Consider the following 26,454-nt stretch of genomic DNA (forward strand, 5'->3'; position numbering starts at 1 on the left):
AGCTGCAAACCAGGTACGATGGAGACAAGTGACATGCAAATTCTGCCCATTGTTTCACAGAGGCAAACCGATTCCTTTTTTCGCTCATTTTATGCTGCCAGACACCAGGAGCACTAGTGTCCAACTTCAGAGCCAAAAAAGTGTAACCCAGTGTTTCTGAATGGGAAATGGGGTAAGGTCAGTGTTAGGAAGTAATGCGCTGAAGATGGAAGTACTGAAAATTAGCCCGACAAGCATCCTTCCTTCATGGTCTTCTAGAAACCCAGCACCATCCTAAAATGGGTCAGATTTCAATTGCCTCCATCTTTTACATAAAGACATGGCCAAAAGAAAGGCAATTCTTAAGAACCAATTGCAGCAGTGAGTCCAAAAGCTGTGATCTCCATCGCGGACACTTCCACGTAAATAACAACAACACTGAAAACAAAAGTGGCCAAGGAGAGCAGAATGGAGCCTGTGCTCCAGCCCCCTCTTGGCCATTTCTGTCTTGAGGCCTTCACAGTTTTGGCGCTTCATTAAGCGTGCCATAGACACCGCTGTTTTGAAGAATAAACCTTCTCAAGTTTTGAGATGCCAAAGCACAGAACCAGCACATCCCACGCGACACCTCGATGGGGTAAGGAGAAGGAGTGCTTCTCCCGCTTTGGAGCAGCACAAGGGGTGTTGTCCACCTCTCCCCCACCAAGGCAGCTGTTTCGTGTTTGCTAGAATATTCTAGTGTAAGAAAGTGTAATGAATGGATAAACAAACATATAAAACAAGTGGTCAGGAAGGAGCACAAGGAGTTGTCAGACTTTCTTTGGTGCAACTTTGCTTTGAAATTGTCCTATTTAAACCTCATATTGGTTAAGGTTTGAACACCATATTCGCTATATAATAGGTCTATTATATATCAGTACACTCTAGAAGAAGCAGAAGTAACCAATATGAGTATGACAAGAGGATACTGGTTTGAGATGGATGTAATTAGAACTGAAGAGGAGAAACAAAAGAATGAGATGCAGGTAGGGAAATACAATAATACCTGAACTACAGGAATATGTCCATGCAACACAGCAAATGTCAGAGCTGTCCAATGGCGGGTCTCAGGGTGGACGGATGGGTATTTATGAGCAGTACTGACAACCTACAAACAAATTAAAGTTATTTTTTTAAAGAGCTATACGTAATAAAATTCAACCTGCCTGAGAGCCAGGCATGTGAGGGAGTAAGTGAAACAGAAAACCTGGGAAAGGTGCTTTATAAAATGTTTGGCTTCATTTTTTTTCCTGCAAAAATTTTCTCAATATTAAAACTGTTCATGCCGATTTGACAGCTTGAATAGAGTTCATACCAAATGAAGTCTTTTTACCAACTACTGTAGCTCCATCTAAACCACTGGCCACCAGATACTTTTGCACAAGGTCAAAACATCCACAGCTGGTTACAGCAGCACACACTGGGGAAGCAGGGACGGATCAGGACGCTTACAGCTAAGGACCGCTCCCACTGACTTCTCCAGACCATGTATCAACAGCCCCGGGGCTTGGGATTGCTCGAGGCCCAAAGACATTCTTTCCACATAAATCAGTATGACTTTTGTCACTGCTGTCATGAAAGACACATCACAAGCCCTACCCTAGAGTTCACAGGCGTGCTTCCAGGCTCCTCCTCTCCCACCGGAGGAAAAAAGACAGCTGAGAAGTGATGGGGCAGAGTGGCACTTCACAAAATGTTTTAAGAAAACTGCTTTTACTGCCTTCTCCTGTCTGAGTTGAGTTAAAAAAGCAGGGTGGTGACAGTTAAAAGGGATGCAAACTATATCCTTAGAAAACAAAATGGTATTCTTCACATTGCTCCTTCCATTTTCTACGCCTTAGTGCCTGGTGCCTCTAATGTAGACATTGAGGAAGATGAATAACCACTCTTTGCTTCAGTTTCCCCGTCTTAAAGATGGGAGTATTAATATTGATGAGGTTCACAGAGATGGTAAAATCTAATGAACAATTGCAATCCCAGACTGCACACTCAGATGGAGTGTGACACTAAAATTCAAAATCTTATTATTGATCTTCAGAGGAGGACTAAAATCAGAGTAAAAGATGCACCATCTCTGTCTCATCAGCCAGCTAAGCTTTCACTACGTTGTCTGAAGTACTTTTATCCACGTAGGGGAGCAGGGCCAGTTATTAAATGCTCGGTTGCATTAGCAGCTCGCATTTCCAAGCGCCACATGCAGCGTTTTGCTAGAAGCGCACGACCAAGCCCTCAGTCCCAAGGACAGGGATGAGGGCAAAATCTGAAGAGCCCACGCAGATCCTGCGGCTTGCCGGAGAAGCGGATCTGCACCAGCACCTGGCTGTTATCGCCCAGATTTGCCAAAGAAAGAGCTCAAAGTGCAACAGGAGAAGTGTGCCGGCCTCTGAGCAAAGGCACGGGGCTTCTTTGGGTCGGGGTTTGCTCGGAAGGAAGAGGATCGAGCAGCTCGAGCCTTGGGGTTTAGGCTGGGGAGCAAGAGCAGCGGAGGGTGAGGACGGGCAGGATCACGGCTCCGTGAACGCATCCAGCTCCTCCTCAAGCACGGATTCCCACCACTGTTCGGGGCAGCCCACGGCAAGCGGCAAAGAAAATGAAGTCGTTTTAACTCCTTTGCTCCTTTTTTTTTTTTTGGTGTTTGCAAAAGACCTGCGGTTGACTGGGCTTCTAAGGCCTCAGTTGAGATTTGCTGAGCAGCTACAGGTCCCACTGACTCCAGAGTGAATTGCAGCTTCTCAGCACATCTGGAAATGAGTCCATTTTCACTAAAGATGGGCAATCAAAAAGGGAGGCACCCAGCATTTGAAGCTACTTTTGGAAACATATATATATAACTGATTTGCAAAGTGAAAGGGGGAAAATGATGCAGGCACCTGACAGAGTATTTATTTTTGTTCATGGTTGATTTGCCTTTTTTTTGCTGTAATTGCCCAATTTGCACAGTTGGTTGTGGTGTGCACAAATCATCTTATAATTGCACACCATAATTATTCACAGTTCTTGTCCCAAAGTGTTTTCATTTGATTTTAGAGCAAACACTCTACAGAAATGAATCAAGGAGGTTCACATTCCCCACTGGAGCTGTTCTCTCAGATGTCAGCAGTTTCAGGAAGACAAAACTGTTTAAATTAGGATTTGGTTCAAGTCTGGAAGATTACTGGAGCAACTGGGAGCACTGCTCCTAATAAAAACTTGTCCTAGGAACCAAATAATGCCATCTCACCTCTGAGCCACAGGCAGGGTTAAAGGAGAGGTGAGTCTCCATGCCCATCTAGTCTTTGGTGTGCCTATCGAGAGCACTAACAAGGGTTCAAGTATTCAATTATTGCCAGCTCTTGAGGGTGGTGTGCTTGAATTTGGGGGACTGAAATCATCAGCTGATTTCACAGGAGCCACCAAACAGCAATCAGATAGTAACGACTATCAGTCTCTTAGAGGTGACATCCATTTCTACTTTTAAATTAGATTTTTTAAAAGTGCAAAACGTCTGGCTGAAAGCAGTGACTACAATTTATCAGCTCGCTCAAGTCCAAACAGAACAGATGGAACACAGATAAGTGAAGCAGACAGCTTAATTTACTCATGACCTCAACAAATTGAAACTGGAATCATTAACAAATAGTTCTTCCGCAGATTTTCAAACGGCTCTTTAAAAATGTACATACCTGCATTGCACAGAGTCGGACAACAATCTGTTTGGTGGACAGATTGTGTAAGTTTGTGATGTGCATTCATCAAAGAGACGTTGATATTCTGGAAGCTTCAAGCTCCTCATCCAACAGTTTTAGCCCAAGGCACTTTGTAAAACAAAACAGTGGAACCTACATTGCACTTGTGTGCTGGGGGTGCTTAGCTGGAACGTCCCAATGCATAGAAATGCTTGAGCTTTGGCAGGTTATCACACGGGTATTTCTTTTACCCTCTTCATTTTAACTCACCCGAGATTCAGAGAGTCCTTCCAGTATCATTAGAGCTGTGCTCCATGCTACTGCTAATGCCTGTATTCATTGCAGTGTGCAAACACAACTAAATCAATATTACCTGTGGGGTAAGTCCGATGACTCGACCCCTTCTGTGTAGTGAATCCCAATATTAACCTAATGCAGTTTGATTTCACTATTCATTTCAAGTGGTGCCGTCCAGGATAAGACAAATTTATTTTCTTTTTAATTCTTGGGGTTCTCCCTCTGCTACAGTTTCAGGGGGTAGTTTAAGATGTAAACAAATAACAGAACAAAGATACAACCAACAAAAAGTCCTCACCTCAGCATTCAGATCTGCTCCAGCATCTAGCAGCATCTGCACCATAGCCTCATCACCCCTGACACAAGCATACATCAGTGGAGTCATGCCCTAGTCATTTTTTGGAGTTAAAAAACAAAGGAATTGACAAATTTAACACAGAACTCTCTTTGATTTTTTTAAACAATTATTAAAGTATATATCATCAAGACTAACAGTATGTATTTAACAAAGCCATTACCTCTGTTACAGACATGCCCCTCAGACTAGCAAAAGCCAAGCATTTTTGTAAAATCTCCATTTTTGTTGTCACTTGTGTTGACTGTTTTTTTTTTTTTTCCATGTTATCCTCGGCTTCCTCAGCATGGTGAGTGAAACTAGGCTTGTCAGCCTCACCTCCATCTTCATATACTAAACTGAGCATCTTTGTCTTTGGGGCCCCAGCAGAGAAATATTTTTATCAAAGCAACCGTATTTCCACGGGTATTTTAAAAAGACAATAATTCTATTCAGTTTTCTGTGATCACAGTTGCATAAAATCTAACTTTTTAATTACTGAAAGAGCCTCTAAACACGTCCCAAGCTCCTCTTAAGATAGGTTAGATTCGAGCACAGCTTTTTCAACACGGATACTGTAAGAGGCTGGAAATGTAAAGGCTTTGTATAGCACTCCCTAGCAAACAAGGACTTAATTTTAAATGAAATGCCAGACAGCATTGTTGCAAGTTGCTGGCTCTAGGAAAACATGGTCCTGTTTGGAGGAAAAGTAGATTAAGTGACCCTTCACTACAGAACCACCACAATACAATTTGTATTAATCCGAAATACCTGCTGCGGCTGATCACCATTTCCCTTAAGATAAGTACTACTCTGGCTGTGGTAATGAGTCCAGATGAAACCATGGAAAAATCATTAAATCTACCGTAAATTATAACAGAAAAAGCTGCTTATTAAATACAGTAGGGGGTGTTGATCAACAGCCACCAGTTGTTTTGCAGTAAATCTATCGCAGCACACAGCTACCTCTGATGCATGTTTATAGCCTACCTCGAGGTCCCCCAGTAAATTTGCTGTCAGATGATAGCCCGTTTGCTGTTTAACGTGAGTGCTGCCATGAAGTGAAGTTATTTTCAGAGAAACTGGAGGTGCCTAGCGTGGCCAGACACAGAGCCATGACACCGCTTTTCCTAGCAAGAGTCCAGCACCGCGATTTTTGCTGAACTACCCCATTTTTCCTGTTTGCATGCGGGGCTAAAGGTAGTGGGTGCTTATGTACAGAAGGGCTGCTCTTGTAGAGAAAATACAAATTAAGGTTTGTCCCTGCAAGGTACTTAGATCGCTCCTGAAACACACTGAGCATTTCACAGGATCAAATGTGCAGTGTCCTTATGGAGTTAAAGAGTTAAGGGAACAGGCATTTGGGTCCTCATGTCATTATGAAGAAAAAACAAGTTCACCTCAGGCAAGGAGAGTTCTTGGGTGACTTGAAGTTACTTGCAAAGAGAATTTGAAACTACTTCAGCTACAGTCAGTGGCAAAACATTTCCTTTGGCAGTCAATAAACACTACAGGAACAAACAGGACCATGAGAATTACAAAAAATTGTGTTTGGGCCTTGAAACACAAGGACAGGATGGCAGCTTAAAATTCAATATGTGTTCCTTCAACTATTTTTTCAATTTCTGTAAGTGGCGTCATTCGATAATTAAACCAAGGGTTTAGCACAAGGGGTCTAATCAGATCTGAAGAAAAGAATTTGAAAACGGGGTGCCCGGGCTCCACACGGGCAGCCACAGCAAAGAACCCCACAGCAACGCCCGGAGCAAAGGGTCTGCCTGGGGACCACACGGGATATTTTGGCCCCGTTGAAGCTGAAGAAGGACTTACCACTGACTAAAAGGGGCCTGGAATGTCACGCTGCAGTATCAGGGTTTTAAAGCATTAATGAGGTTTCTAACCTCCCCTTCCCTTGCACTGCTGTCCCTGCTGATCTTGTTTCTGCCAGTCCCCCCCAAGGCTTGCTCTGCAGCTCAGCCTTGCACTGCAGCATCGCTCAGCCCCGCTCTCTTTGCACATGGGAGGAATGGATTTTTAATGAGCCCATCGTTAGTGTTCGACGCACACACAGGAACACGGTAACAACGTGTACAATCAACGCAAAGGACATTTGGCTTTTGGCAAAATGAAAAATTACTCTTTCTTTCAGCCCTGTATCACTTAGGGCTCTGTCCTGCAAGATGTGGGATCCTGCAAGATGTGGGATGCTTGATCCAGTGAAGCATTTAAGCGCAGGCTTAACTTTCGCTCAAATAGGATGTAAGCATGTGTTCAGAGTTAAGCATATGATTAGGTACTTCAGTGAATCAAGCCAGAATGTTCCCAGGTTTCAGCCTGGAGGACAGAGGAAATACGCTGTTAAAAGTTTCCAGGTTCAGACTAACTTGAAATAATAATAATTTTAAAATGTATAATGTATGAACCTTGGAATGAGCAGTCTGATACTATTTTTTTTCAGGGAGTACTGCCCTCTTCTAAAGCTTTTCTCACATGAATCCACAATATCGACTCAGACAGAAGCTACTGAACAGCAACATAACTCACATTCCTGGAGCAGCTTTCATCTCAGAAGACCTAAACCAACTAACGGTCCAGCTCCTGTTCCAAGCAACCACCTCAGGGGCGGCAGCCATCCGCCTCCTGCCAAAGAAGATGCCACAGCTCCGGGAACGTGCAGTGACACTTTCATCAGGGGCACCAGCAAATTCAGGGGACTCTATTTCAAAAGGAAACAGTAGTATCCACGGCTATTGTTTCCCTCTGGGAACGGGGAACCACCTCAGTGAACAACACAATCCAAGAGACTGCTGCCGGTCGGTAGCTGCAGAGGCAGGTTTAACCCCGGACACAACCACCAGCCTCATGGAGACATAAATCCAGGGAAATTTAGGCTCCTCAATTGGTGGATGTTGGCCACAATGACCAATGGAGGGGTAATACTGCAGAGGTACTTTCACATCTGGAAGGTCAGTTCAAACTGGGCTGAACTCAATTAAAGAGCGCCCACAATTAATCCTTTCCTGCCGGGGGTTCGGAGGTGCACATGAAATGCCTTGCAGATCCTAGGGCAGTGTTCAGTGGAAGGATGTCCACCTCACAAAGCCCTGCCCCACACCACTGTTCATGGCATTGAAGCAGTTTTAAGTATTCAGATCAACGCTAAGCTCTCTTGGGATCTCCTTCTGGCTTCACTCAGCTCAGTTCACTGTTAAGAAAATTTCAGGGAATGCATTCGCCCTCATGCTGAGTTACCTCAGTACCACTCGAAAAGACCAAACTTAACATAGATGTTCACCTGGCAGTGCTTTAAACTCAATGCTAAGTAATGCCGGGAAAGCACTACGGTCCTGTCTATGTTTAGCTGAAAGCTGGGGCTCGTTTTCTATGATAAGCAGACAAAACTCTCACATTTCACAGTTGCTTCTTTATGTTTCTATCTCATTACCTGTTCACTCATGCTGTTAATCCCATCCGGCCCCAGCAAGGATATGGCTTGTTTAACCAGATCTGTTCGGCCACAGTTGAGCATCCGGAAACCCAGGTCTTGCTTGAACTTCGCTTCAGTGGCAACTGCATCCAGTTTCCGAGATGCACAAAAACAGTCGTCGATTCTGTGGACGTGAGAAATAAAGTCCCTCAGAGGACAATCAGAGGACAGACCTCGCTGTCCCTAGGAAAATAATACTTTGCCCTATCTTTGAAAGATGTAGGTCATGCACGCATTCATTCTCATTTGACCTGTATGTTCGAGGGAAGTGCTGAATCGGAAATGCTAATGCAAGCTAATGGAGATTGCCCTTGGTCTATCTTTTGTGGGACAAGTTATACATTACATAAAAAATTGGGCAAAAAAAGCACAGCTTTCACTTGATTTTGTTTCCCTGTTCAAGCAATGCACAAAACATTCTCACCGCAAGTTTTCTCTCTGCGTGGCGAGGTTATCCGGTCCCCCTAATCTCTGAAAAGTTTCAGGGGCTTCAGTCAGCTTTGAAACTACATCAAATGGATGTATAATCATTGACAATACAACAAAGAGAAAATAATGTCACTCCAAACGCCTTCAAGGATCTTACCAGCACAGCCCCAGTAACAGGGAAGCCTTTTTGGAGCAGAAAGTGGAAGTTGCAGAATGCCAGACCGGCGGAGGTTGGAAGGGACCTCTGGAGGTCGTCTGGTCCAACCCCCCTGCTCAAGCAGGGCCACCTGTGGATCAGGGCACCGTGCGATCAGGGAGAAGGCAATCTTGCCAGGTAATCACGGCAAAACACCACAAATCCACGCTGGCTGTGTCTAACAGATGTCATTCTTTTAAGGTCTTATTCAAAAGATCTCCAAACTGTAAACTGCTCAAGGTAGCCATTTCAAATGGAAGAAGGGCTAGGAGTTATTTAGCCAAGATGTGAATCTACAGCTCCAGAGAGAGCCAAGCGATTCAAATCTAATGTTTATCCAACTCGGTTACATCTTATTAAAAGACAAGATTTGCTTTTCTTTCATGCTGAGGAGTGTCTGGGGCAGAGGGTGGAGTCCAAATCCACAGTGGTTTTGGTGTGAACTTGGATAAAGGACTGTTTGGAAAAACATCACTTTCATTCTCCAAAAATGCTAGGTTAGAAAACGAGGGGCTACTTATGAATGAAAAACAAAATACAGATCAAAAGTGAAAAAGTCAAACATACTTCCAATATTCCTTTTCTATTTCATATGTAAAAAAAATGCAGCAAACCAGAAGAAAAATATACACAGCACATCATTATCATTTAAATTTCTTCTTCAAAGTGCTTTATCAGAGCTTTATAAAATATATAACACTGCTTAATATTTAACAGCAATATGCAATGAATATGCTGTTTATATAGAAGCAGTGGTATGTAGTAATAGCTACCGCTCTTCCTCTTTCAACAGAGGAAGGAAAGTGAGATGGAAAATACAAAGTATTTTGATCAAAGCTTCCGCAGGACTTAGTACTGAAACTGGCATCTGAGCTCAAGCCTGCTTTCTGCCGTGCTGGGCCACGACCCGTCTGGAAGACAACAGATATTCTGTTGATGTTCATTCTATGTGCCCAGTTTGGGTTTTGACTGCTAAAAAGTTGATGTCCTAAGAATGCAAACAAGGTACGCTTGGAGTATCATTACTCAGGGGAACAAGGATGACGCTTCATCACAACAGTTTGCTGCAAGATTAATGCACAACACTCGGTCACAATAAATACACCATAACAGCAATAACAGATTCTGCACCAGTAATATGCCTAAAACAGAGATGAAGAAAGCAACCCATAGCAAGGCTGGGTTTTCTGCAGTAGTTTCTGAGCGAGTTTAAGGAAAAGGCAAAACCAGCACAGATATGGAGGGCTGAGCTCAATGACACCGGTATCCACGGGAGCAATTGTGGCTTAACACGTTCACACCATATGGCACATTTCTGACACAAGAGCTACAGCAACATTTGGTACTTGTTACCCCCATAGCATGAGATGCTAGAGATCATCTGTGCCCTCCTTTAACGTATGGCAAAGATAGAGCACGCTCAGAAGTTAGGTCATGGGGGTTTTTGTGCATGGAGAGTCTGGATCTCCCAGCTGCAGCTGGCCATTTCCAGATGATTCTGGGCTGAAAACGAGGTGGTTCCCCAGCAAAGTGCAGCTACAGAAAGATCTAGACATCCTCTGAGGACTGCAGAGGTGTCTGCCACTATGAATCACTGCCTGCATTAAGTCACTGCTTCATCATTTGTACTGAGGTATATAACATACACTCTGAATAAAATGGGTCAAACTCAGTGCTGGCAGAAACAGGCAGAGCTTCACTGACGTCAGCCCAGCTCAGTGCATGCAAAACAATAGTTGATGATCTCCTCTTTAAAAAAAGCCAGATTTTGACCTGGGTTGCACACTCACACAAGGAGGAAGGAGGAACAAGGATCCATCTCACCTATCCTGTACAGGCTGCCCAGATCTCTGCTCTGGCAGGTGTTCAGAAATTACTTCTCCATAAGTAACTCCTCCGTGAGTTGGCTCTGGTCCCCTAAAAGCACATCAGTTCACCTGCTTACTATACCCGAGGAAGGGGATTCATTAATTACCGCAGATATTGGGTTATCAGCGAATTAGTACTCCTCAGTCAGCTGGGGATATAAGGGTCTTGGTCGGAGGGCTCCGGGATGCTACAGCTGTACAAACACTGCAACAATAACACGGATGCAGAGGAGTGCCTGGGACACCAGCGCTGACAAAATGCCATCTAGACCAAGTACCACAAAGCAAGAAACCACTCAGTACAACTTAGTACGACTACCAGTGGCCCACTGCCTTTTTACACCCAAAAAGGACCCATCGTGAGTGAGTTACAGCCCCGATTTACGGGACACAGCAAAGGGAACTATATGGCAAAATTTGACATAGATCATGGTGGATAAAGCAGATAGTGATCAAACTGGGGAGTTTAATAAAACAAGAGCATGATGCAAGGGAAAGGAACAGGAGGATGCTTCAGAAGAGAAAACGTAGGAACATCTCGAAAAGCCAGAGAGATGAATGAGTTAAGGAAAAGGAGATTTAACACGTACAGATAAAAAGCAGTGAAGAGACAGATCAAAAATGATCAGGAACTACAAGTACAGAATAGGAGAACACAGCATCACTTTTAACACTGGAGAAAGCCAACTGGGAAGATGGTACAGCAGACAGATGGAGCAGTCGCATTTCAAAATGAAAACTGAAAAATCAAAAAAACCCCACCCCAAATCCATCAAAAGTCAACGCTAAGCCACCACAGCACTGCATTTGCTCCTCCTCCACACCATTAACCGCATAATGTTGATTCCAACAGGAGCAGAGGGTCTCTGCTCCATATTACACTGTATAAGGGGATGCTGCTCCACCACGGACACCATCCACAATCACAAACATTAAAGGATGCAAGACAAAAAAGGAGGAAGGGAATAGGCACCCAGGCTTGACTCACTCAAGACTTCTTCACTTTGGACTGCAACGAATACACTGACAAGCTATGAAGAGGTGGGAAAGGGATGGGAAGAAGCTTGAAAAAGAAGGTTGACAAGGAACAGTTAAGTCAGCTATATATATAGGGTCACTTTTTAGAGTTGTGAAACTGTGCCTGCAAAGGAAGGGAAGCCAGCGTAAGCGCAAACAGAGCTGGAAACCTCCCCAGCAGTTCACGGCCCTTTTGCCAAAAAGTCTTTGTGATCTTTCCAAGCACACGGGAGGCTGACACTGGCCCGACCGTGGGACGTCCCCTCCAAGGCCACCTTGGTTCGTTGCCAGATTCCACCGGCTGCCAGCACTCGCATGGGTTGTCCTTTCCCCAAGACCTCATCCTGCAGAAAAGGCGCTTTTTCATCGAAGGGGCAGGGAAGGCTGACGGGAGGAGCAGAAGACCACGGGGGGGGGCAATGCTCTTCTCCCCCCTTCTCCCTAGGGACAGCCTCAGGGTGGCAGGACATCACCACCCTGGATGCTGGCTGGGTCAAGGGAACTTTGAGGTCCCCCCCCGAGGTGACACAGTGACGAAGGCAGGACTGACCTGCGTCCTTGGAGGGTGATATCCTCTCTCAAAAGACTGAGCCCATTCTGGATTTCCCCGTTTAGTAACCTGTGGGGCTGGGCACCACCACCGCTGTACACATGCTCCCCCTCCCAGAACTGAGAAGCAATATGCTTGAATTAATAACATACACTGGTCACAGTCCTCGTGCTCAACAGCAAATCCACCCCTCTAATTCAGGGGTTCAATCACACAGCCTGTAAACTGCCTACCTGGTCCCTCCCTACCATGAATCAAGCAAACAATTGCCTTTGTAAGTAAAAGGAAAATCAGAAACCCTTTAGAAAATTTTCTTGAGAAATCTTCTTGATTTTATATTTGTAGCAAAGCTGTGACCACATTTTTTAACTTAGAATGCAATACAATTTTCTCCAAGTCCTCTTTTAATTCCTCACAGATATTGCTTCTACAGCAGTTATCTTCAAGATCATTAGTGTTGCCACTGCACATAATTAACTTCACTGTGGCTCTATATGGGGAATGCCATGGTAAAATTAATTATTTGCAAATGGTCACTGTCAAATGCTGCATGGTGACCATGACACTCTATTGTACTCCAAAATACTCAAACCTCTGAAAGGAGTCAAAGATAATCTTCTTCATTTATAATGGGTCCTAGCAGCACAGCAAATTATTTTTATCTTTTCCCAAACTCACATTACGAAAACATAATGCAGCACTTCTACAGCATCGGTTTAAATGCAAGGGTTTTTTTTATGTTCACTCAGACTGACTAAGATAGGGTCTGTGTGGATCGTTAGTAAGTTAGTCATAGATTGAATACATTTGGGAAAATGGATGATTCAAAGGCAAAGTGTGTCCATCTTAACTAGTAGATGCAGCAGCTCTCTTATTACATAGCTTTTTAATTATTTGTTCTTTGGGAGGGGATTATTGCCACAGTCAGTAGTGAACAATAAAAAAAAAAAACCAAAACCAAAAAAAAACCCCAAAAAAAACCAACGCTCTGTAAATGTTACCAGAAAAGAAATAGGAACATCTTAATCATGTCCCAAGCTATACATGCCAGCATAGCATGCTAGTAGTTGATTTAAAAGAAATGGAATGCAGACTGTGATGAGCAGCAGGACAAATGTTCCCCTCCGCTGAAATGGACAGATCATCATCCTGATAGCCAAGCACCAAAACTTTGTTTGTCCACCTGGGACTCGATCACCAGCCCTTTCAATTAAAAGAATGATAATCAATTAATTAAATCCAGCTTTTTAGCTCTGTGGAGTTTATTCAGTCTGTCTCTGTCCTAAATATGAATGAGGACTCGAGTCACAAATTATAGTTCAGCTGGTTGGAAGTCTGGAAGGAGTCATATTTTAGCCAGCAATATACATGCATTTACAATGCTGAATTTCCTGGGGTCAGGGATCACAGTTTTGATCTGGGTATGCACAGCCTGTAGCACAAAAGGGTCCTGTTTCCTTGCCTGGGGCTCTTCAATGAGACTACAGACACAAACAGCAATAGCAGGAGCGGCAGACGATTTGATTTAAATTTGTGAGCACTCTTTTTTCCAATGTCGTCCTTTAAAAGGGAGTATAATGCTGATATTAATAGGACTGCAATATAAATACTATATTGAGACAATTATTTGCATTTTCAGTTTTGGAGAGAAGGAAACATAAGCACAAACATGTTGATCAAAGTGACGAAGAGCACTGCTTTTTAATGCAGACATAACATATCTCCATTTACTTTAATCAGGAGCCAAATTAAGACAAGAAAATAAAAATATTCCAGATATTTATTAGCCAACCTCTTATTCTTGTCAAAGGCCTGAGAATAAATTGGTTACAGATACTGGAAAATACATTAAAAAAGTGATGTGAAAGACCCAAATCTATATTTCAAAACACTCTTAATATTACAGTCCCATGTATATAGGCCAGGAACAATGTTCAAAATTGAATCTGACTTCAGATTTTGAACAAGGCCAACATATCATTTGGGAAAATTTGGGTAGAGATTCATCTTTGACATAAATAGATAGCATAAGTCTTCACTAATGAGTGGAAGACAATATGTTATCTGTATCCTAATTATTATATTCAGGAATGGATATGGAGACAGAGCATACGAAACAGTAACGAACTTGCTTGCAATGGGAAAAACCCAAGAAGGCTGGATCCTAAAGCTTGTAAAAATACAAGTGTGTTCTGCCCTAAAAGTGAAGGAGAACATGAGGACAAGGTCCTCCCCTTCGATGACTGGTTTTATTACTGCTGTCTTCAAGCAGCCGGTTGGCAGGGGAGGTTGAGATTCACCTCGGGAAACCTGTGCTCTACCTTTTAAGTAATAAAATCTCCTTCATCCACTGGCACCGTCTGCCCCAAGGGACTGCTGGATTTTGTCAAGTAGCTTCTTTGCTACCGTTCACTGGTTTGGCATTTTTGTGTCTAATTACGGCAATGGCCATGGCTGGTGTTAAAGGATTAGTGAAAATTTGTGGGAAGAACAAGGACATTCAAGGAGCTAGGCAAACACCAACCATCCCTACTTAAAAGCGGCTGTATCTAATTAAATAGCAGAATTTCTCAGCAATTTTCCACTCGCTCTCCCTCTCCAGAAACTCAGCCCCTTACCCAGCGCATTTTAAGAGAGAGCGAAGAGCAGTGGAAATATTTTTTCTGCCTTCAAATCTCTATTTATTAAAGTCTATTTATATTTCCGTGCTCTAGTACAAGCACAGGATTTCCATAAATAAAACATTAAATGCAACTCTTCCTCTTTCACTTTCAAGTTAGAATTGCATATGTGTGGTATAGTATTAAGATGACACGGCAAATGGTATAGACTGCTCTGAAAGAACAAAATAACACGTCTTGTCTTTACGTTGCTGTATTTTTTCCTTTCCACAGTCTTGAGAACACTCTCTAGAATGAGCCAAGGATGCTCTCATGTTAAATAAGCTTCACTCTTGAGGTTGATAATGCTATTTTCCTAGAGAGCCTTCATTAAAAGGGATAGTCCCAGACAGAAAAGCAGACTTAAGTATTCTCAGGCCAAGGCTAATTGGAAACTAGGACTGATTTTCAACTGAAGACAGGTCTTCAAAGGCACTCAGACACTGCATTTGCCCAGAGACCTTTCTGGATCAGAGCTGTAAATGCAACTCGGAGCCCCGGGTGAGGTGGCGACAGGGCAGCGGCGGGAGCATACGGGACTGGAGCGTTAATAAACCCAGTCCTATGCTGTAGCAAGGCTTGGATCCATCTACACTTTCAGTTTGAACTTACTCATGACTTGTTAATATTCACATATTTCTGTGTCCGCACTGCCCTTTAAATAGTATATTTTTCCTCCCGTGGTGTTTACTCCTGATGTATTTCTAGAGAATAGTCACATGTTCCCTCAGCACCCGCTTTGCTCAGAGCTGAATGAGCCCCTTTCTTCTAGTCTTTCCTCCACGAGAACATTTTGTCAAAACTCAAACCACCCCAGCCCATTTCTCTCTACCTGGTCCAAGGGGAATATTTTTTTGACCCGGACGCAGGATTTGCGATTCCACATCACTTCCTACCACTTTCACGTACAGAGGCACCAATATTTTCCTGCTTCTGTTGGAAATACCTCTCCCAATGCATCCTCAAAATGCATTTGCTTTTTTCATGGCTGAGGAAAAATCCACTTTTGTGCTTTACAATCATTCCGAGATGAAATACTGCATTACAGTCTTTACCACCACCTTTCAATACTCAGCTCCCAATGTAGTATATATTAAACTGCATATATAGTGTGTATGTTACATATACACTGCAGTATGTATTTTTCTAATTAATCTCCATGTGTTTGCCTTCCATTTGTGGAAAACTGCATTTCACCCCAGTTCTTTTGTCCTAGCCCTCAAGGTCATCCACTTTTTCCTGGATGATTTCCCAAACTTCCTCTGTCAAGTCAGGACAATGCCTCTCAGCACCGTGGCATCAGCAAATTTTAACTTCATGAGCACACTGCTAAGATTTGTGCCAAAAGCCTTTCTGAAAATTAAAAAAGACCAGTTCTTAAGACTGAGAGCTGAAGATCTCTGCTTGTAACCCCATCACTGCCAACCCAGCCCTTGTCACCTCTCTTGAAGCCAGCCCCTGCTCACTTTCCAATTCCTTTACTAACCCCCATCTTCTCTGCCTTAACTAATAGCTCCCTGCATGGGCTGCATCAAATCGTTCACTCAAGTCCAAATAGATGAAATCTACTGAATTTCCTTGGGGTAGAAAATCAGTTATCTTATCAAAAAGTTATTAGATTAGTCTGGCAAGATCTATCTTTAGAAAATCTGTGTCACATTTTATCCCATTTTTCCCTCAACAACATGTCTTTAATCAGTCTTTGCTTGAAAAAACATTCGAAGGCCTTGCACTAACAGCCTGGAATTTTCCTCGGATCGTTTTTCATCGTTTTCAAACGTTGGGCATTACTATTATTAATCCTTAGAGTTATGGCACCACTCTGGGCTTTGTCAAAAATATTTCTCTCTGACCCTCTGATTTCGTGAGGCAGCTTTCTCATTGCTGGCATTGAGGTTATCTGGTCACCCCAATTTGAGTGCATTAAGCTGCATAATTTGCTCTCCTTTTGATTACTGCTTTTCCGTTTTCATTACCTTGTTGCTATTATTTATTTTTCCTTTTCCCCCAGGATTTTCTTCCTGCAAACAGAGGCAAAGTTTTCACTTAAGTTCGTGGGTGATGGCCTCTGTCGGCACTGATGCACACCTCTCACAGGTGCTTCCTCAAGGCCAGCACTTATAGATACCAATTTCACCTCTGCCTCCCAGGAAAAGAGGAGAAAAACGTGCATGCCCGCGGTCAGGAGCAGAGATAGGACCCAGACACACAGCCAGGCAGAGGAGAAAAGGGATATTTCCTGCGTTCACTATACGTGAGGCCCAGCACCCTTGGGGAACTCAGCCGTAACTCCAAAATGCTGCTGAAGTGTATGAGCAAGCGATTAAAAGGGATCAAGTTATGGCTTTCCATCTGTGCTCTGGCACAAGCTCTGTCACGCCAGCTCCTGCTCTTGCCAGCTCTGCCTTGACCGGCAGCGATGCTGCCACCTCCAACTAAATTTAACTGGGACGTAACGGGGGGGTTCTGACCGCACCAGCGGGGTTGGCATGCAAACCCCGCTGCCTAGCTCTGTCCTCCAGCGTCCCTCCAACCAGGGGCTGCAAACAAGGGACTGCGATGCTTCTCGCGGGCATCCTGGTGGTACCAGAGCCCAAGGGGTCTCCGTGGGTTGTATGTCAACATGGGACGGGGCAAGAAGAAGACAGACCCCTGTGGGACTCTACCCGTGAGGAGGCTGACAGAAAAAATGCCATTTCCCATCGCTGCCCTTTGGGTACAGCTGCCGAAAAGGTCTTCAGACCTCTTTACAGAATTGTCCCGGGCTCCTCCTGCCACAGTGTGGCATCTGCCTCCAGTGTGTGGCCATGGTGGACAGTAATGAATGCCACAGGGAGCAACCTCGCTTCTCCACCGTACAAGAGAAAGGCACGAGCCTTTTCACCTACGGATAAGAAGAAACCACTCCTCAAGACGACTAAACTCTGCTTTTCCTCCAAATCCCAACCTGCTGGGCAAGGGGTCAGGGGACTAACGAGCGTGAGAGGGCTTCCAGACACCCCCATGGCCGCGGAGAAATGCTCAGCCTCACGGGCAATGCTTCTGGAGGATCTTGGTGCCACGGGGACGCATTCGGTGTCCCTCTTCATTCAGACGCCAGGAAGGTCCCTTGTCGTGGGCTAGGTCAGCAACCCCGCAGGGCATTCCTTCCCCAGCCAAGCTGGCGATCAGATGTCTGGCTGGGATGTTTGGGGTTCGGGAGCCAGAATCCCACCCTCAGACAGTGCAAGCTGGGAGCTCCTGAAATGCCTCCTCCTGCATCACTGCAAATAGCAGGAGTGAAGACGCTGCCCACCCGATTCCCTTCAGCAGAGCACAGAGCCCTTCTCGGGCCCAGAAACACCCGGGAAAAGCAGCTTTCCCAGAGAAACCAGGTAGGGGATGACCTGGAATCAAAGAGGTCTGAGGCAATGTCGAGGGTAGAAGAAAATACTTCAAATAACACAGGGGAATTGCCCTTTGAAGAGGGGAATTGCACTCACATCTCCGAGACCGTGGATTTTTTTCCAATTTTTGCTGCTTCTGGCCAGCAGGACGAATATGCGCACGCACGCACACACTCGCACGCTAGACTATAACCTTCTTTTAACCTCTGACTGGCCAGAAAATAGCCCTTTATCCAGTCAGGTGCAGAAGTGACCAAGTAACAGTCCCCGGCATGACATTACCACCTTTCTCGGGTCAGTTTGTTCCAGCACCTTTACATCCTCCAGGATTGCCATGATATGTTGCAACCAGAAATGAAGCCACTGACCCTGATAAAAAGCACGGCAGCCTTTGTGCTGAGCGATACAGGATGCTCCTCCCTTGCTCTGTTTCTCTGCCGTCAGCCTCCAGTTCCCAGATGTAGTCATCCATTAGCAATCCTCCCCACCACATGTCTAACACATTGGGGTTTTTTTTGTTTTAAACAGACATCCCACAGAACGGAGGAAGGAAAGACATGCAAAGAGCTTCTTGTGATTAGGTGGAGCAAAGGGAAAGGTACCCCTTGCAGATGCGATGACGAGGAGCAGCCAAAACCAGGCCTCTGTTTGCAGCCAGCCAGCCCCAGTACAGACTGAGAAGTGACGCTACCTTATCGTAGCAGAAAAGCAGGTCAACGCAGTTTTTACCACCGTGCCCCTTTTTGGCAACAAATTACCTTCCTCCCTGATGCCTTCATTAATAAAAGGTCTAGAGCAGGGAGCAGAGCACCCACCTTCACCAGATTTATGCCAGCAGAGAGCTACTTTGCACATGGTTTTCTACTGACTACATCCAGCTGCCTCAAGTGGCCCAACAGGGCCTGGGTACAGGCGAGGCTTTATTTAAGTCTGGTCTCCCACTATGACAAAGAATATTTTGGACACAACTTGGGCTTCCGTCCCAGCTAGCTGTTATGCATCCAGCAGTCAATCCATCTGTGAAACCTACCTCCTTGCAAAAGGTGGAGACAACTGGTCTATCTAAAGCTTCCACTCCCGGGGGAAGGTGAGTATTTATATCCCTGCTCATGTCCCAAGGCTGGGGAAAGGGAAAGAAACTTTCTGGCACGTCCGCTGCTGTAAAACGAAAAGAGATCAGGAAGGAGACAGGCAGCTCCTGCCTGACTCCAGCTTCCCTCGCTCCTCTACCCAGAGCAAGAGCAGCTCCTCTTTCAGGAGAAGAAAACGTTGCAAGAAATTAAGGCGATGGATTTTTAAAAAAGGATCAGAAGAGGGGAGAAAGAAAGGAAGTACCAGAATGAAAGGCAGGAAGAAAGCAGAGATGATTTACAAAGCCACATATTGGGAACCTTACTGCTGGAGTATGTGATTGTGCAGGGAAGTGTCAACATGAATCTGCTGGGAGACCTCCACGCTGTAGTTCAGATAAGAAACTGAACATTTGGGTTTTAACCAAACTGATCTTGAACTTCATAGCCTTTGAGACCCTGCCCATCTCTCCCTCTCCCTGTAAGCGTGTTTTTCCAGCGCAGAAGCTGATTTTGCTTTATACGTTTGCAATGACAGGTTGTGAATCAACACTGTGGAATGATGCAATATCACATGGGACCATGGGAACTTTTGGGTTCAGGTCTCTGTATTTTAGGTACTAAAGACGACTGCTAAGAAAAGCCTAGAAATTGAACCAGTTTCAAGGTTCTACTTATTAAGCCATTTCTGTAGAAGTCACAAAATATATCAAGCTAACTGCATTCAAAATCCTTCAGCTGTCATCCGTCACACAGATTATTTGAAAAGCCATCCCCTGCAAAGTTGTTGTATTTTTCCTCCCCTCCCAGTGTTTGCATTTACGGAATTGATGCTTGCCGAGGAGTTGATAGCTGGCAACACTCCTTCCCTAACGGGGAGGCATGAAAGGCCGGCGCTTGGCTTAGTGGAAATGAGAAGTGCCGAGGGTCTGCACTGAATACAAATAAAAAATTACAAGCTGCAACGTTTCAAATTAACATCCTGATGCCTCACATTATTCTTCAGAAAAGCTCAGTCCTTCCTTTGATCTCAGGATCACAGGCAGCCGGGGTCTGATTTGTAGCTATGCAAAGAACCTGCTGCATTACACCAGCAGTAGGCACAGACCTTAAAATAAACCCCAAACTACGCGGACACTCATCTGCAGACCTCTGCTAGCACAGTAGAGGGAGATTGTCATTTTGGGACATCAGTGGGTGAATCAGGCCCCTGCAGTCACATAAGGGCACATTGCAAAGTTCGGTCTCTCTAAAATCCAGAATTTGTCTCAGGAATGATTTCTCTTTTCATTCCCAACTGACTAATCCCAGGCTGCGCTCTTCAGGCTCATTCCCACTTGCAAGACAAGCAGGACAACAGCAATCACTTCTATTCTTTATGAAATTAATTCTTGGTGGCAACTTTAACCTGAGTGATGACTTGTTCCCCGTAATTAATAAATTCTTCTGCAGCATAATACAACTCTCCCCAACTTCAAATGATTTTTGAAACTCCTGGAAAATTGTCTAACAGTCGATAGCATTTTCTATATAGAGAGAGACACTGAGAAAATACAATTTTAAGAATGGTATATTGTGGGTTTTTAATCCACAGATATTTAACTGTATCTACCTTTATTTTTAAGACAGAGGATGTAGAGTAGAAACATTATTGCCTTATTTGCAATCCTACCTAAATACTGGAAGAGGTATTAAATTAATTATGCCTTTTCAAAACCAAGTGCTAGGTCTTCAGAAAGTGCGTAGTACCTATAAGTCCTGACGTTTCAGTAGGGACACAGAACGCTGCACTTCTGGAAATGAGGGCCACGACGGTCACACCAAAGGGAAGCAATTACAGCCAAGATTTGAAATCTGAAACGCTCAAGATTTCGCTTTTGAAATTCAACATATTTCTTCAATTAAATATTGAATAGCTGAGCAGATTGAAAAGCCTATGCAGATCTCAAAGTAAAGTATTATATTCTCTGGTGAAAAACCATGTCAAGGCCAGAGTCAATAGAAGGCAGCTGCTCCGATGCAGGTTGTCACAGCTAATCATGTAGATCACTCCTCTGCTTTCTATGTTGCAGTAAAGAATGCACCTACTGCTGTATGAAGAGGCAGACTGCTGAAAATTGGGGTTTATGTACAAATTTGTGAAGCAATAGCAGTGAGTAATTTCTACTTTGGCAGATTCAGATTGCCTTTTCGTATGAAAATCAAAACCAAATATATTCTTGACTCCAGAGCAGCCCTAGATCATGCTTTTATACATGTACATAATAATACAGCAAAACAGACACTAAAAACGTATCCTGGCAATAAATACTTTAAGACTTCATTAGAAAACCAAAAGGTCACATCTGATACACGAAAAACTCAAATTATCTAGGCTGACATTTACAGCTAATTTGAACCGACATTAGCATGAAAAATACAATTTTACTGCAAGAGGTAGTCTTACCTAGAAGTTTAAATGTGCCCTTTAAGCATCAATGCTGAAAACAAAGCCCAGAAAAATATCTGCAGCCCTGCCAATTACACTTCGGTATTTTATAGCAAAGCAATGTGAAGCAGACAATTAGCAGAAGATTTCAGCCCCTCATTAGCAAGCAGAACCTAATAGTAAAGAGAAAAAAAACCACCACCATATGAGCTCTGACGAGCAGATTACGGGCTCGATCCAGCTGTGAGATATTCAGGCACCCATTACCATGCAACCAGCTTATCCACGGATGTGAGCAAATACCAGGAGCCGATTTTGCAACGCACACAGCGACGAGCCCGAGCATCCGTGCGCCTCTCAAGGCAACAACAGAGCCCTCCGCCTGCCTGCTCGCTCGCTCTCACTAGGAAAGAGAGACACGTTTTGCACAAAGCAGCCGATTTTTTGTGTGGACTTACTTTAACTGTCGAGGTTCGCAGTCAACTCCCGGCAGTAAGAGCCTCGCCGCCTGCCGTACGTCATCGCTGTCCACCGAGAAACTGCGACGGTGCCCCGCGTGAGCCACGGCAACTCGTATCCACTCCATCAGGGGAGGCAGCACAATGAACGGCCTGGGAAAGCACACAGACATGAATGCCACAGTACACTAGCGTCAGAAATAACAGGTATACAGAGAGAGAGGGCAGGGGGGTGTGCGTGTGCATGTGTATGTACGTGTGAGGATGTATATTATACAGAGAGAGAGAGAAGGGAACAAGCGAAACGAAAGCATGGGAGAGCAAACTGGCTCAGCAAATTTCAAGCAGGTCTAAATCAAGATGCCTCACCCTGCCTCTAGAGCGGGAGTATTTGAAGAGTGAGATTTATGAGCCACGCTCATTTATGGGGCACCTCTGAGGTCAGTGCACCCGCCGGGCAAGCCCTCCCTCCCCGCCGCATCCTTCCCACAGTATATCCCGAAAAGAGGGCAGGAGCCTGGCAGAGGACCGCGTCCTGCCCTGGCTGACGCGCCGGGCTGGGTACGCTCCCCAGCCACTTTGCGAGAGGGACGGGAGAACGAACGAGGGCAAAGAGAGGGGATGCCCCCACCCCAGGATGCCAAGATGTACTGTGGAGGTTATCCGTGAGCAGCATCAGAACTCAAGACTGTTTCGTTTCACTTCTAGCGGTACCAAAGCGCTACACCTTTGGGTACCAGCTGTTCTGCCACTTGAGCAAAAAATACACAAAACTGCCTACCCAAAGTGGATGGTGGGACTCTGGGCCACAGCCCCAGCTTGAGCAAAGTGTGGACGCTATCGGAGACGTGGTCCTTCACTCCACAAGACCTGGACAGCCCCACGTCCTAGCAAGAGCTGCCCAAGCCTTAGACGAAGCATACAGTTTTCCCCATCTATGCTAAAAATTATTTGGGGACCAAGAGATAAATGCCAAACCTTAAATGAGAATCATAGCTTCGAGTCCTAGTTTGGAGATAAAAATAATAAAATATCCGCAGCTGAACACCTTGGAAGGTCACTGCCTGTTAGATCAAGGTAGACAAAACCCGCAGAGCAATGCAAGCTGCAGCAACTGCCCTCCTGTCCTCAACAGGTCTTTGCGGCTGCTTCGTCACCTAGCTGCCGCGTCCAAAATGGTGTCTCCTCCGCAGCTGTACACAGGAGACAAAGCCTGTGTGGGGAGGGGATGAGGAAGGGTAGAAGAAATCCCTCTTTATAAAACTATACTACAGAATTCTAAAAAACTGTAAAATCATTAAAAAATAATAAATCTCTCCAAGAGCTACTTGAAAACTGTGCCGAAAGTCCTGTGTTTAAACAGGACTGCTGAAAACTATTTAGACAGAGTGAGGCTGTTTCATCCACACTGTAAAGTAAATACCATGGCTACGGGATGTTAACAGAGATTGCTATAATATTAACAACCAAAAAAAAAAAAAAAAAGAAAAAAGGAAAAAAAGATACGAAACTTGTAAACGACTACTGTCCTCAAGGAATGTCTGTAACTAACCTGCTCTTACCTTCTTCTGCTGAACCTTTTTCTTTTGTCTCATTTCCTATGTGGCTCCCTTTCCCCTCCTCTTTAACTGTATATTCCCTCCATTTATTACCTCAGCATATCATTCTAATATTGGAAAGATTCCTATTGCTGCAGCATCATCCCCTGCTTTTGCTCCCTTCTCTTCTCCTGTTCCTTTTCATTCAATATTGCTCTCCATTACTTGCCTTTCCTTCTGCGGTCCCTCTTCATGGGGGCGGGGGGGGGGGGGGGGGGGGGGGGGGGGGGAGTCTGGATTAGGTGCCCAGCAGGCAAGTACTTTACATTTTAAACATGTAACTTTACCCCAGAAGGATCTAGCCTGAGAAAAATTATTTAAGAAGATGTTGATTCTGGAATATCCTTTTCCTATTTATAGCTCTTTATGCCATTTATTTCTCTTTTGAAGACTTGACTTTACATAGCTCTGATATTAATATTCTCGAGGAGGGATGAGATATTTCAAAAGTGCCGAAGGACAGAGAAGCCCTGAGGCCACCAACCTTCCCTAGGACGCCGGGTTCCCAAATCTCACGGGCGCTTAAATGAACAACGTCTTTTTGAAATATGACATATTTGGCCGACTTGCCACTTTCATCATTATTCTATTCAAACACATCGCTGTCACCTCAAGACCAGGCTGCATTTGTTTCCAAGGCTTTTTGCTCTCCCCAGACCTGCCGCGGCCACCCAAGGAGCCAGATCAGGACAGAAAATCTCCCGCAGCTCCCGTAAAACGATTTCCATACTCCAGCTCATTTGTCGAGACGGTGGCAGCAGTCAGAGGAGGGAGAGGGGAAAAGCAAGAGCGTGTCTGCTCCTGCGACACGTGTCCTCGGAGCAGAAGGGACCCTCTCTCGCAGCGTTAAGGAGCTGGGGACAAGTGATCGGTGGGAGTTGTTTTTAACACTTGCTGAGCAAACAGCGGAAAGGGAGCTGCAAATCACACTGGAAGTGTAGAGGTGCATATAGTTACCCACAAAACCTGGTGCTGGGAAAACAGTTCAAGGGAAACTCAGTTCTAGGTTATGGTTTGCATGTGGTCTGGACCACAGAAATGAAGACAGGCTTGTACGGAGCCTTCCTATAACATCTGCTGGGCAAACAGATAAGCAGAGGGCCGTGGCTCAACGGGGGACTCAGGGGTTCATCCTTTCTCCTCTTCTTGTGCAGGTCAGAAACTCAGCCAGCACAAAATCTGCCCCACCACAATAAGGAGCAGAGCAAATAAAATTATTTACAGGAACTGTGATAATTGCGCTATAAAATTGCTTTTTTTTTTTTACTTTCCTGGTCTTGCAAACTTCAACAGAGAAATAGAAATGAACGTGGCTATTTGGTGCAATAAATCCCCAAGGGGAAGAGAATCAGTGTTCTGCGGAAGCAGTGGGATTTTCTCTAAAGACCAATTTCAGTCCCTACATCAGGACATTGGAGTTCACTCACAATATATTACATTCCTTTTTCCAAGGCAAAAGAAATCATCACTGTGTATCTAAGCATGTCAGGGAATTTGTATTTTGAGAGGAGAACCAAATATGGCTGAGTGCAATAGGTTAAAAATACCCTTCAAGAGTCTATGGACCACGTGAAGGGGATTTTTTTTTTTTATTTTAAATACTGTTTGTGTGCCAAAGAAGAAAGCGGAACACAAAGTTATAGGGGTGTGACAACCCACAAGACAATGTGACATCAGCAAGAAATATTTCACTTTTCAAATGACACCGTGTGAAAACGGGTTAGGCGAATGCATTATGTCACTGGCATATTTATCTCTGGCACAAAGGCAGGTAACAACTAGGAGAGTTCGGTACTTTTGTGTTCCAGAGCAGACACGTAGCAGATAAGTCACCTAGCTCTATGCTTTGGAAGCACACGCCTTAATTAAATTAATCTAACCATGGTAGGAATGTGCTGGGCTTGACTGGAAGGAGATGGAAAGTCAGGAGCAGCTCGACGGCTGCAGAAGCACCTTACCGGGGTGCAGGTCAGTGAGTGCTCTGACCTCCTCCTCCAGCCCATCTCTGTACCTGCGCTTAACTTCAAACGCGTGCTCCCGTCCTCTTTAATTCACTGCGGTTCAAAGTTAAGCATGAGCTTAAGTAACATCCCCCAAAAGGTGGTTTTCAGTACAGGCTTGTATTTTCCTGAACTGTCACCTAAGGGGAAAAACATCTCAGATCAAGAGGCAGGGAAAGGTTTCTGCACAGAGCCATCGCCGTTCCACGCAAAAGAGCCGGGAGGTGGGGAAGGAATAGGGGAGGACAACAAAAAGCGGATCCCCAAAGGGCTGGACCCTTGTGGGCACTGTCCCCCGGTCACGCTCCTCTTGGAGCGTGCCCTCCCCGGGTCCCTACTCGAACAGAAAAGGGAATTATCACCGCCCCACAAACCCTCACATCCCCGATTCCTCCTCCCGCACAGCATCCCTCCCCGTTCCCTCCTGCCGCCCCACTCCCCTCTCACAGCTATTTTGGGACTGCTCGGGGACCCGCAAGCTCCTGTGCCTTGCAGACATCTGCAGGCGATACCCAGCCGGCATCCCCTCGCGAGGGACGACCGCTCGCCTTCCTCTCCCGTCCTGGATATCACACGTCCTTCTCCGCATCGTCCCCACACGTGGCAGCTCCCCGCCAGCACCCACCCACGCCTCTCCCCAGCACCTTCCCTACCGGAGCGGGGCCAACGACCCCTCCGCACCCAATCGGACCTCAAAACTCTCTTGGTTTTTGCAGGGTTGATGTCTCTGGGGTGCTTTGAATTACAAACTGGCTCATCAGGAAAGCAAATGTTATTGGGGGGGCCTAAAGGTAAGGTATGACCTGCTCCAATTGTGCCGCTTTTTGCCCCAAACCCACACTCCACCCGAGACGTGCGCAGCAGTCCTGGGCTGCCCACCATTTCCCTCCTCGGCTTGCTGGCATACAGAGATATTAAAAGTCCCGTCACGCATCTGCAATAGCTCAGGATTTTTCATTATTATTAGTATTAGTATTATTATTGTTATCAGTG

The 26,454-nt window shown here is 45.0% G+C and overlaps 1 protein-coding gene across 6 annotated transcripts in view; it reads right to left on the reverse strand.

Annotated features, from left to right (window-relative positions):
- The window catches only part of BTBD11 (BTB domain containing 11), a 192,181-nt gene that overhangs the window by 41,209 nt on the left and 124,518 nt on the right, over positions 1-26,454 (reverse strand). For 3 of the 6 annotated variants that reach the window (XM_030040963.2, XM_041129617.1, XM_030040962.2), the window contains exons 4-7: positions 21,864-22,016; positions 7,760-7,925; positions 4,279-4,368; positions 1,025-1,126 (exon numbers count right to left, since the gene is read on the reverse strand). In XM_030040963.2, the coding sequence (XP_029896823.1) occupies positions 1,025-1,126; positions 4,279-4,368; positions 7,760-7,925; positions 21,864-22,016 (511 nt within the window). The remainder of the gene's footprint in view (positions 1-1,024; positions 1,127-4,278; positions 4,369-7,759; positions 7,926-21,863; positions 22,017-26,454) is intronic. The other 3 variants (XM_041129618.1, XM_030040964.2, XM_030040965.2) reach the window with 3 other exon arrangements.

This window comes from Aquila chrysaetos, chromosome 17 (assembly GCF_900496995.4).
Source record: "Aquila chrysaetos chrysaetos chromosome 17, bAquChr1.4, whole genome shotgun sequence".
Classification (NCBI taxonomy): domain Eukaryota; kingdom Metazoa; phylum Chordata; class Aves; order Accipitriformes; family Accipitridae; genus Aquila; species Aquila chrysaetos.